Here is a 13314-nt window from a genome sequence, read left to right on the forward strand (position 1 = left end):
AGCGGGTTAGCTCAGATCAGCTGTTCGACTTCTACGTCATCCTACGTCCTGCTGCTTTTGCAAGTCTTGCAACCACCTGCGGCGCCCGCAACATGAAAACACGTATGTACGAGTCTATAATCATATGCTCATCTATTATATAATTCAGATTGATAATTCCATTGATAATAGAGATCTATTAATAATGCAGATGATTTTGAAAGTTACAAATTTATCATTCAATCTTTTAAAATTCGGATTTTATTACATTTCAAAACGTAAACAAAACGGGTTCCTACTGCTTTTTTAATATTTTAGATGTAGTGTATATGTATATGTATTGTATGTTTACAGATATAATGTTAACATATTTATTAAATTAAAAGATATATATTTAATATAGTTAACGCATTCATTATGGATATATATTAAACTTGCAAGATATTTGACATCTAATATTAAATTTCTCAGAATAAATGTTTCTAATAAAATGTGATTATTAATTAATGATTATAGATTTATATATTAATAACATTTATATATATTTCAGAATCTGATGTTGAAACGTCGAACATTTCCGAGGAAAAAAGAATTATAAGGGAATGATTGAAACAATGAAATCTCATTATCAGATGCACAATTTTTTTGGAACACCATTTAAACATTTAATACATAACATTTGAAAAGAGCAATCTCGAGCGTCAGAAATTGTCAGAAATGTCGAGGTAAGCTATGCAAAAATGAATTGCTTGAAGTTACTGGATACTCTTGATATATTTGGCTGCGCCGGTATTTGCATAAGCGCTGAAAGTTCGCTGCTGCTGCAGAATTCGCTGCTCATTTTGCAGACGGAAAATCACTTCCGAAAATGTTATTATTGGGGTAGGATTAACGGGATACAAAAGGACTATCACATCGCATACGGTTTTGAAAAGAATTGCATGAACGGTCAAGTGTATTATTACAGGTAAGAATTCCTTGGATTTTATGAATTAAAGCTGTTGAAATAAAGACAAGATTTTAATATATATAAAACACCTCTATAGTTAGTTTTGGACGAATTAAGATGTAGATTGAAGAAATGTATTTCTGATGTTCCGCTTTACAGTACAGATGGTATGAATTGGCTACTGCTGCCAAAAGCGACGAAATGCGGACGATTCCTGAGCCCGTTGGCGATTAATCAATTCGAGGGCGATCCGTCCATCGTCACGAATGTCTACGATGTCAATCCACCCTTTCCGCCGAATGAGGATCCCCAGAATTATTATGACGTAATAAATCAAAGTGATTTATATTTTAAATTCTCTTTGAGAAATCTCTCCATTCAAGAAATTCAAGGAATCTATCGTAAGATTTGAGCTACTTCGAATGTTAATGTATCCCAAGAGTATTTTATGTTGTTTTTCTACACGGATATAATTTAATTCTAGTTTAATCTAATCTCAAAAAATGATGTGTTTCAGGATCCCATGCCTAAAGAGCTGAAAGAGGAGGATCGTCTCGCGGCCACCGTGGAGTCGATCACGGAGGATGCCGCAGTCATCCCGCGAGGGGCCTGGTTCAAGTGTCCGAACGGCGACGTGGTCGAGAATCCGAGTTTCGGCGGTCTCTGCGACGTGGACGCCTCGTGTCTGAAATCCTACTTGCACGCCCGTCCGCCGAAGGAGAAGTGGAACGTGAATTTGTCGTCCCGGCTCGATTACAATTACGCGTTGGACTTTTTGGACAGCCTAGATATGGATGTTCCTAAAGGTACAGCGGGCGATAAAGCGTGAGCTTTAGCGCAGAAAGACGGAGACCTGAAAAACGCGTAAAATAACGACAAAATTTATAAGCGATAAAATTTAACACGGCATTGTTTTTCAAACTTTCCTTGGGTTTTTGGTTGATCTATGTCTTTGTTTATTATAATTTTCAGAAAGTTGGAATCTGCAGTTTCTAAGGGGCGGTCGCCTGGCCCTTTTGCACAGCTTGTATTGGCACGGAATGACCTTCTTCCACAAGTTGAACTCCCCGCATCACGGATTCTTGTACGTCGGGAGTGGAAAGAAGAATCTAGATCTTCCGTTCATGATGGTCTGATACACTGATGACTGCGCGAATAGTCACGTAAACGTCGTGTAAACGACATAATGTAATGAAATTGAAGTGCTTTAAATTTCAAGTGTAACTGTATAACAGCGTGACGATATCGTTTGGTTTATTTTAATGTAAAATGCGTGAACGGCGTAACAGTGGTGAGTCGCGAAGAGCGAAGCGCCCGGTTGAACGCGGTTAATCGATACGCGGCGTCGATATAATTCGTAACGCCATTGTCCTTAACGTCCGCTTCCCGTCACGAAAATACACATTGTCTACCCGTGTATTTTTGCGCGACCGTGTCCGCTTTCGGTGACATCCTCGAATTCGCGACAACGTTAAATTTCGTGCTTCCTGCGGAACGCGTGCGTCCTCGCGCCGGTCCGTCACCCAGGATTCCGCGAAAGGAAACTCGGCGGTTGAAATGGCTTTAATTGAATCGCGAGGAAACGAGGAGTTCACATATACGGAATATCCCTGACAAGTCGATTTTACGTCGTGAAGAGAGGAGAAAATGCGATTCTGCTGACGCATTGATTTAATTTTAATACTCGATCAAACATTAAAATATATCAGGTATCAATTTAACGTCAAGATAAAAAGCGATTGTAATATATTAGTTTCAATGGCGAGACATAGATTTTTTTGTATACATTATATAATATATCCGAAAAATATATTTTCTGCCATTTCACGTGCAAATTTGCCATTATTTTATTCGCGCTAGAAACGCTTCGGCAAGTGTATGCTCGCCAATTTTAAATTTGTATTCAGAAAGTCTCATATATACACTGAGAAAAAAAATTTGTTGAAAAACGCAAAATTTGTTTTATTTTACCAAAATATTAAGTCCGATACGTTTGACTAAACATTACTACGATGACACAAAATAATTTGTTACTATTATAAACAAAATACTATTTTTTAACTAAACTATTTTGTTTCAACAAAAATTTATCGTATTCAACTCAACCGTTCTATTAAAAATACACACTATTTATTATCCCCATCAGCATCGTTTAGTCAGATCGATACTTGGAATTTAAACAAATATATTACTTGGATAACTAAATAACATGCAAACACAAATAAATACTACTAGTATTTTGAATAAAATAATTTAATTGAGTTGGTTTAGTTAATTCTTCATTAAAAAATTTTTTATGGTTGAAATGAATGAACTATACCTTTCTTTGGGCAACTAAAGAATTGTTGAATTGACTATTGGATCAAACAACTATACAAATTTAGTTCGTACAATCAATTTTTTTTCTCAGTGTACATATTTTTTTTTCCGTATCTGTTTAAATACTTTAAATTCTCTTAAGAAAATGTCGAGCGAAACGTCATTGAGCATCACAGCTTGCTACAAAGTGCATAGAAAATATATAATTCTTGCGAGCCGTTTGCATTTTGAATTGCCACGATTTTCAAAAAGTTCCGACATCCCGCGCGCGCTCCCTCCCGCCGCGCGCCGCCACTCCCCCCCCTCCCTCGTCTCCGCGAAAGCGTCGGTTCGAAAAGGCGCAGCGCGCGTTTCGCTCCGCAATTGATCGCGAATTTTGCCCGTCAATGGTGCACGGCGACCGCCAATTTCGGGTGTGCCAGTTACAGCGATCCGCGGGCAGTCGTCGGAGCGTGTCGGTCATTGTGGATTCTTGGGAATTGGGACGATTACGACCGTTTCGCCGCGGCCGTTGCACCGGCGTCTTTCCGGCGAGCCCGAAACGGCGGCGCGTTCACGCGAAAATGAGACTTTTTTGCGCGATTGCGTCTTCGAGAGACGCGCGACGGACATGTTTTTCGTGGATTTATGGCATGATGGATTTATAATTTCGAGAGCACCGCTCGTGCGCCCGATAGAAAATCCGCCGTTGAATGCAAGTACGTATATATATTTCGCGACAAGAAAGTGCGATCGTGGCATTTTCAGCGGCATTATGCTGCGTCGGTAAAATGGGACAATTTCGCGCGAGAACTTCGTCAAGCGAATTGCAGTCTCGTCAGAATTCTCCGTGCAACTGGATAGTGTGATATGATAGATTTCCCGCGAATCGATTAAGTGCACCAATTAATCGAGGTATGCAGCTGCAATGATCATATATAATAATTTTATCTTTAACGCGATCGCGCTATAGTTCAGTTCGTTTGTAAAGACGATCGGAAATCCAAGGAATTTTATTAATTTCGAGAAAAATATCGATTGTTGCATGAGATATTGGTGCAGTGGATTTTCAAGGGGTCCATAGACGTAAATTGGACACAAAGATCACAGCGAATATCGAGGTTCGCAAATCCGCGAGGAGGGGGGATCGCGAGTGAGGGGTGTAATAAGTGAAAAAATAGTGCGCGTCCCGCGCGTGTTTTGAATTTTCGCGCGCTCTCGGATCGCGTCGCGGGAGTCCACGTCGTTCGCCACGCCGGCGACGGATGGCGCCACTGGTGGCGACGCGAGTGTACCGGCCGCCGGCGCACCTCTGACCGTTCTAACCTGCCGGGGGAGACGCACGCACGCACAAGCGCAGTCGAGCGGCCAAGTCGAACGCAGTGACCCGGCGTCTCGGCGAGTGAAGTGTCCGTTGATTGCGGAGTGATCCTGACGTTGCGGCCTGTGCCTTCGTTGCGGAATCCTGCTGAGGGGAATACCACCGCCGCGAGTACGTACGGTGAGTGCTTGTAGCGAGTAATCTGCGTCGCGAGCGCGCCGCGCTCGCGCGCCCATCCGCCTGTCGCCGCGCCGCCCGGCATTTCCGTTACTTCGGCCGCGAAAAAAAAAGTCCGTAAAATCACACCGAGAACCGCGAAACGGACGTCCGACCCGGCCGCAGGGAAGCCCCGGCCTTCGTCGAGGGCTGATCTCGCGAACGATCTCACGTGGGAGTCCCTCGGGAGAATCTCGATCGGATAAATGCGTTTGGACCCGGTCTAGATCCATCGGTCCGTCCGAGACGCTTCCGGGGAAAGCACATTTTTCTTTCCTCGTTTAGAAACTTTTTCTCCTCCCTCCCTTCGCCCCCCCTCTGCTCTCCCGAGCGACCGGTGACAGGAGCAAGGACTCGTACACAGAATTTTCTGGAAGTAACGCGCATTTCTCGAAACTCTTCGCGGAATAGGAATCACTGTGACGAAGTAGATATTTAAGGGCACGAACCTATTTCCGTTAATTGTTGAATTGGATCTTTTATACGGCGACGCGATGGCAAATTGATACGAGCAAATTGGATAAATTGGCGGAATATCTGCCGGGATTATCGAGATTTTTCCCGATCGGTTACACCGTTAAATTTTAACAGAGAGAACGCCGGTTTTATCGCGCACGTAGGATGCCGTAAGATATTTATTGTCGTCTCTTGTTTATGGACATTCCCCTTTTTGTGTTTAACGCGATGGCATTTATGCGACGTGTCGTCGCGCTCGATTCAAGGTTAGCAGGGTCAAAGAGAATTACGGACCTGTCGTTGCCTGGCAAGAAGCACATTTCTTGCTCCCTTCCCCTCCCCCCCCCTACGAGATACGCGTAGAGGGCAGTTAATTCTCTCCAGAGTCCATTTGCCATTTTGTTAGTTCGATGTGACATCTGGTAAATTTGACGCATGGTAAAAATTTTATACTGCTCGAACATTTTATATTACATGTGCTGAATGTTACGCTTCGTGTATCAGTAATATATATTTTTTTTAATTTTGTACCAAATGGATAATAAACAAAATATTCAGCGCGAACTGAAAAATTATATGCTGAATATGAAAGTAATGTATGCAATATTCGTGCTCATTTTATCATTGGAAACACGTTAAACGGTCTAGACGAGACGAGAAATTTCAGACAGACGATAATTTGATAATGATACTGGAAGAAATGATAAGATTTCGGTTCGTTCGAAATGAAACGTTTCGTACAAAAGAGGAACAAAAAGTTGTCCAGTAATTTATCCAAGTTCATCTTTAAATATTTAAATTGCAAATCTAACAAAAAATTACTTTTTACCCTACAAGAAAAATTTACGTTTGAACGAAAAATTTTTACCTTTTTTAAATCCCTTTAATTATATTAAAGCTATTAAAGGCGTATAATTTATAATTTGTATTTATTAGTATTTTTATTTTTTTATTTTTTTTTATTTTTTTTTTTAGTTTTATTTTATTAATATTATATGATCTACGAATTATTCCCTGTCGTTAATCTCTGACTATAGAAATAATTGAAGTTTATTCTGCGTAGCTATCCTTCCCCTCTCCCCGAGAATGATCTGTCGTTAATTTCGCGATTCCGATAGTCGTGATCCACTTTTCGTAGATCATAAGAGCCGGCAATTTCGTCGCGCGGTTTTCGATTCGTTCCTGCGGTTTCACGATTCCGCTCGTCATCCGCGCGGTGCATTCCCCTCGTATAAGGTACGTGTACACAGGCTAGAGATTTATTTTCGCGCATGTCGAAGAAATCAATGACTGACCGATCAACCTCTCTCTTTTCTCTCTCTCTCTCTCTCTCTCTCTCTCCTTTTCCCTTCGTAGGCGTAGGTAGGAAACCCTCCCGGCTGTGTCGCCTATCTGATTCGTATGCGCAGCCCGTACGCGTGCGATCGCGTAGCCGATTCCGAGCACGGACCGCGCGAGTTCCGGTTCCTATTCAAGTAGCATCCTCCGCATCCCGGCGAATACACCACTCGTCTTCGACGGTCTCCTCTTCCCGCTTCGTATCATCGCGCGTGAATTTCGCCTCGTACACGTCTCTCCTCGGTGTACCTGCTCAAATATGACCGGTATATTTCTCATTTCCCCGGAATACGCTCCGGAAGCGCCCTTCGTCACGTCGTTCGAGGGAATTTCAGATTTTCGCTTGGCGAGTTTTTCATTTATTTCGCCGCTCCTTATCATCATCTCTCGTCTTTCCGATCTATTTACGCACCGCCGTAAATTAATTTCTTTTGTTCCTGCCCGCGCCGACAAAGCAGCGACGGGGATGGCTCGGGACGACGTTAACGAGCATTTAATTGCGGCGAAATTAATGCCAGGAAGGTATTGCACGATGCCGCTAATAAATGAATCGTCGAATTGTTATAAGACAGAAGTTGTAAGTTGTGAATCGCATCGCGAGGATTATGCAGTACACGAGATACACGATACCGGGTGAAAGAGAAAAGGAGAAAGAGAAACGGTGCATACGATCGATAGATGTTCGGAACAGCTCCAGGGGACTCGTTCGCTCTTGTTGTCGCTCTCCTTTATCATCGATTACGCCCCGGCTGGCTGTTCGCGGAAGGAAAATAAATTCCGCATTGCCTTCGGTCTGTGCGGTGTACACCGTACACTCGCGAATCAATCTCGGATTCGAGATATCGAAAGCCGCGGGTTGTCGACCCCGCCCCGTCGACACGCTTCGGCATCGTTTTCTTTTTAACGCCCCGGCGAGGTGAAATCCTCTAACGGGATTTGGAGTAAATCATAAAAAAAACGGCGCGGAGGCATTGCGGCATTGAGTTTCTTTGTTCCGGGCGCGCGCGCGGAAACCCTCGCTCTGCTGCGATCGGAGAGAAGGTATAAGGTGTGCACACACACACACACACACGAGAAAAATATTTCAATAGTTTAGGATTAGAGGGAGAGAAAGGAGAGGGTTTCACTTTTATTCGATTAACGTGAACGAGCCAGAGACTCTCAACTGATGTCATCCTCCAATTTTGGTTTCCAATATAAATCTCTATTTCAAAAGTATATTCATAAATCTCTACGATATTTTTATAGCTTTTTTATAATTTTTCGAAAAATTATTTTCAGTTCGCGTTGAATTAACGATTCTGAATACAAAAGACGAAAGTATTGAATTAGAGATTAGATTTATTGGATTCTAGTTACGATGTACCTATCACTTCGATCGTCGAGTACCGCGTGTGCAACGCGGGAGGAAGAAGGGAATATTTTTCTCAACAATCAATATCGATTTACAAGCACCTCGAGGCGTTCTTAGCCGCAAGTGGCAGGGCGAGGTAAGGTGAGACATGAATGTTTCAACGTGTGACGTCGTCGTCAGTAACAACAAATTATAACGCGATATCTCAGGCACGTATGTGCCCAACGGGGGAGGGCCTGAACACCGCGTCTTTTCTTTGTGTGTGTGCGCGTCGTTTCGTTTTATTCGACAGCGGTAACGTCGTCGACAGCACCGGTAACACGAGAAGATATTGTCCACTTGACGACCGAGAACCACCGCATGGCCGAGGCGCACTCTTTGTACACGTGATATTTCATTTCAGGCCGTTTTCTCTCTCATTATATACAAAATAACCCACGCGCGCGCGCATTCCTCTCTCCTATAAATATTACCGGCTTAACCCTCAAATTGTGTAATAGCGTAGATACGCGAGATTTCGCGAGCAATATTTATAGATTTCTCTCAACCTGTGGAATTCGTGAAATTTGCTTGTATAAATTGAAAATTCTCCCAGTAATTGTTACGTCTGACGTCTATCGGCAGTCTATTCGCGAATGAAAACATTTCGAAGTATTCTTTTCATAATTTACATGATGGATCCCTAGACCCAGATAGCAAACAACATTCCATTCCACTAGACCACTTAATGCTCATGTATCACTTTAGTATCTTAATAATTATCAGTAATAGATGAGGCCTGTCCGAGATCGTAACGTACGTTTTACGTGCCTCTCATCTCGGTCAATCGATCTCGAAACGTTATTCACTACCTTCACACGCGCTCGCGCGCGCGCGCGCGCGCACGCGGCGTCCTTTTTTTGTCCATGAAATTCCGAGCTCTTGGATCTACGAGGATCCGAGGATGTGCGTTTCGTAACGTTCGCCACAGGTAGAGGCCAAGGCGGGCCCCGAGAAGGGAAAGAGGAAGAAGATGAGGATGAAATAAAGCAAAAGACAACCAGAGCCGCGGCGGTGGCGGTCGATCGGTTGGGGGTGAAGGGGGTAGGTAGGAGCGGGAGGCGAGAGTAGTGAGGCCCGGGAGGGACCCCGCGTTTCGAATGGGCGAGAGCCCGGGGGCCCCCGAGGAAAGGCGAGCTCTCCTCTCGCCGGGGCTCCTTGTCCCCGACGTTTAATTTCAGGCAGTCCCGAGGAGGCTCTCTCGCAACATCTACGCCGCGCGTTTAACGTCGGGACACGGGGGCCTTGGGAAGAGATGCCCGCGATCAGGGTAGGCCTGACTCGGAACCAGTTCTCGCGCCTTAAACCCGCGCCGCGCGCCGGCGCGCGGTTCTCACGCATTACGGCCGCGCCGCGTGATTTCATCCGGCCTAATTGGCCCGCCGGGCCCGAATGAGAATCCCTGCGCGATACCGTCCGTGCAGCAGCGGCAGGATACCGCGCGGCCCCGTACATGCATTAAGAAGGAAAGCCGGCCCCGGTTAGGCTTAACGCGCATTGGCATACCCCGCCATTTTCGATTAGCTCGTGGCGACGCGACCGGCAAATCTGATCATTTTCGGTCGAAAAAGAAAAATTATAACAATCGAATCGAATTCGAGTGGATCTAAAGAAATTGATACAGGAAGACGATGCGAGGGAAAGTTTAGCGCAGCGTTTGCACAGCGATTGCTTTCGCACGATCGAGAATGACTTTCGCAAGAAAGCTCGACGTAAGAAAAATTATGGAAACGATCGCTTCTCGAGTCGCGCCAATCGAGCGCGAACTCGACTCGTCGCGTTATCATTAGTAAAGTAAATTACGCTCTTTTACGTGCACGCGTACGCCCATGCACGTGGCGGGAAGACGCGCGGCAAACGCCGCATGATTAAAAACTCGCGTGGCTACGAGAAGATGTTCGTACGCGATGCATAGCAATGAAGCACCGTTCCGTAAAAACGACATGCGCGTCTCTCGGCAAAAAGGAAGGTAAATGGTTTCCTGCGATCACGCGCTTTTTTCCTGCACTACCGGTCTCTCCTCGCCCTTTCCCCATTCGTGTCTCGTTTCTCGATCTCGTGTCTATTGCTACCGACAATCGTTCTTGTCAGTTGCAACCTTTGGAAGAAGCAATAGTGGAAGAAGAGACGGAATTAGCAAGTGTTTTTTTTTTATTTCACGTCTGCACGACTTCCTCATGAATAGGGTGACTAGACGTTCTTGTTGCTCAGGAGACATCTCTTTTTCTTGAAATGTTCTCACGGGTTTCGTGCCCAATCTTCTATTTGTTGCATGTGATTTAATAAAAAGATTCCTAATTTTAGTTCTCTAATTTTTTAAATTTATTTGTACAATACTTAAATGTGAGACTTGTGTATTAATTAGTGTGTTACTTTCTATAAAGGAAATGAAAAATAAAGTAATACCATAAAGTGATCTTAATGATTGATAAAAAAAGAATAAAACAAATAGCTCCATTAATGGTTAAAGAATTATAAATGTCCTAGTTTTCTCCTTACCTGTTTATAAGAAGTTGCAATTATTACAAGAAGTTATGATCGTGCCCTACTTTCTGATCAATCCCGGCAATGTCGTAAGTCATCACCGACAGGAAGTATCGAATATACAATGGCGCGCCGCGTTGTCTTAACGAAAAAGTGGGTTGCAAAGTACATGTCGTTATCGTGTCGAGCGGCGATTTTCGTCTCGGGCTATCGTATCAATTGCCGGAATAGACCGCATTAATTATTTCGTAAGGTTTGGTTCCTTTCATGGACCACTGAGCGCGCTAGCAAAATTCTTTAGGAATTAATCACAGGCGCGGTGTGTATATAAGTGCCGCAGAAAGGCGCGGGCCAGCCCGGCTCACTCTGTGATTATGCAACTTTTGTATCGCCTCGAACCGTTTCTCTGTCTCCCGTATACGATAATGCGTTACTTCAACTCCGGAGATTTTCAGGCTTGTTATTACAAGCCGACGCGACGTGACGAGGTGCCGCTCTAACGGAAAATCCTAACGAAAATTTTTATATGTATATAGTTTTACGATAGGACTAACCGGCAATCTCTGAACGCCAGTGCTTATACTATCTGATACGTCTTGTACTATCTTCTGTGTCTATAAACCTAAGGAACATAAATTACTTAAAGTATACATTCCTACGTCTTATCAAACGTTCTCCGTAAACTTCGGCGAGGATGTTTCCTTGTGGGATCTCGTTGCAACGAGGAAAGTTTGTTTTCTCTTCGTCCGAAGAGAATCTCGGACCCCTTGGAACAAAGCCGTTCCGTTCGTTCGATAGCTCGCGTATGTAGGGGCGCGTGTCACGACCTTCCTTCACCTAAGGAGGAGATTTTCGGCTTCTCGATCGAAGCAGCACGAAGCGCGGATCGAGCCGTGCGTGCGCGCGGGCGTGCGGTCGGTCGCGAGCGCGCCTTTATTCCCGAGAAGCGACGCGGCCAGGGACGAACGAATGGACGGACGAAGGGCCCAGGGCGGAAAGGGGGGATGTATGAGGGTTATGGGGGCACGTTCACACAAAACGGCCACTACAGACACCGGCAGCTGTTCACCATCCGTGCCCTACTCACCACGCTCTCGCTCCCTCTTCTTCTCCCCCGCATTCTTAGCTCGGCTTAACCTCGCCCTTCCTCCCCCACTTGGCGTTCGCTATTCCCTCCGCCTTTCTCGCCCCCAGCCCCGCTCGTACAAAAATTCGTAGCTTCTGTACCCGTCTCTTTCTCATTTCTCTTTCTCTCTCTCTCTCTCATCCTCAATCGATTGTAAAGGAGATTTCATTTGAACGATACAATATATATTTTTGAAAATTTTGAACAACGAGACGTAAATTTTTTGTTAAACCCTTTGCTATATATATTTTTAGGCAAACGTAAAGTCGGCTTTCCGTCATCAAAATTATTCAAACACTTAATGCTTATTAAATAACCGCTGATAAAATATTTTTTGGTTTAGTTGAAGTAGATTTTATTCTTGATTTATTTAGATTGATTTGAAGTTTGACTGAGATATATAATTGAGGAAACGCGAGAAGTAGAAATAGAAGATGAGAAAATCGACGCATATTGATCAAAGAACTTGATCGTAATTCAAACTGTTGAAAGTGCAGGAAGTACAAGCATGCTTGCGCAAAATCAGATAGCATTACGCAATCCTCGAGCACACGTGATCAAAATATTACAGTGCGCCTCGCGTTCGTCGAGACAGGCATAAATCTTTCGCCGGTTCCTCAGCCACGAGGTAGATGCACAACGGGAAATTCTTTGTGCGCATTGTGAGAATTTCTCGTATGATTGACGGGCGGTTCGGCGTGTGTGCGGTTGAAACTCCACCTTTTCGACGTTCGTCGCTTCTGCATATCCGCCGATCATTCTTTTTAATTTTATTTTCAATCTTTTGTGTTGTTTACTAAATTGTTACGAAAGCCGCACCTCCAAATTTCCCAGGAATTTCGCGAGATGATTTATGCACACTTACATACTTATACAAGCGCGACGCGTACGTGTTGGGTGGCCCAACAAAAAAAAATCATGTCATATGTATGCACTTCACGATTTTTGAATTCTTGGAACGATATTTTATGTAGGCGAAGAATTTGATTTTTTTTTCTTTATTCGACGTCGCGTTGATTCCAACTGCAACGAACAATTTCTTTCGTCGTAAAATAATCCACGAACACGTTTTGCTAACTTCGTTGTCGTTGAAAGCATTTACTCGACGAGGACGTTGAATAGAGCGCGCGTATATTGCATCTCCAAAACGTTCCTCTCACTCCTGTCGGGGAGCCCTCGCATTCTTTCGCGTCGGGACGCATGTAGAATCGCCTCCGGTATCTCATGCATTGTGGGACAGAGAAGTGGCGCCCACGAGAGAGAGCCGGCCCTCCCTGCCCTATTCAGTCTCTATTCTCGTTTCGCGAACCGTAACACGCGAAATATTCCGGCGGACATGTTATGCGAAATTCGTGCGTTCTGCGATTATTATGCAGCGACGACAGACCGGCGAACGGACAGCGTCAGCGTTGACCTTAACTTTTCTTCACCTTTCCTGTGTCACTCGGTATTTTAAAGTCAATTATACTGTCGTAACATTCAATTAATATGACTAATTACAGATTTTGAACATACATTGCAGTACTTTATTTCTAAGCACCTCGCGCTTCTATTTTTCCTTTGGCTATCTATCGATACCCTTGTACACGGAGAGAATTTTCTTTTAAAATTTACCCTGAAAATCATGTTAATTGTGAGACAATATAGTATTTAGGTAAATTTTACTGTGCACTACAATAAATTTTACTGCGAAATCTTATTGCAATGCACAGTAAAATTTGCCTAAATACTATATTGTCTCATAATTAACATGA

The 13314-nt window shown here is 44.0% G+C and overlaps 2 protein-coding genes across 2 annotated transcripts in view; both read left to right on the top strand.

Annotated features, from left to right (window-relative positions):
- Positions 1–14: 14 nt before the first annotated feature.
- Positions 15–2157, top strand: LOC105458478 (radial spoke head protein 9 homolog). Its single transcript, XM_011703807.1, has 5 exons — positions 15–102; positions 530–946; positions 1088–1253; positions 1446–1734; positions 1901–2157. The coding sequence occupies exons 2-5, from the start codon at positions 720–722 to the stop codon at positions 2062–2064; spliced, it is 846 nt and encodes a 281-aa protein (XP_011702109.1). The 5' UTR covers positions 15–102; positions 530–719; the 3' UTR covers positions 2065–2157.
- Positions 2158–4532: 2375 nt separating this feature from the next.
- The window catches only part of LOC105458484 (brain acid soluble protein 1), a 93402-nt gene continuing 84620 nt past the window's right edge, over positions 4533–13314 (top strand). The window contains exon 1 of the mRNA XM_011703817.1: positions 4533–4727. The gene's annotated coding sequence lies outside the window, so the exon portion shown is untranslated. The remainder of the gene's footprint in view (positions 4728–13314) is intronic.

The sequence above is a fragment of the Wasmannia auropunctata genome, unplaced genomic scaffold (assembly GCF_000956235.1).
Source record: "Wasmannia auropunctata unplaced genomic scaffold, wasmannia.A_1.0 LD334508.1, whole genome shotgun sequence".
In the NCBI taxonomy this organism is placed as follows: domain Eukaryota; kingdom Metazoa; phylum Arthropoda; class Insecta; order Hymenoptera; family Formicidae; genus Wasmannia; species Wasmannia auropunctata.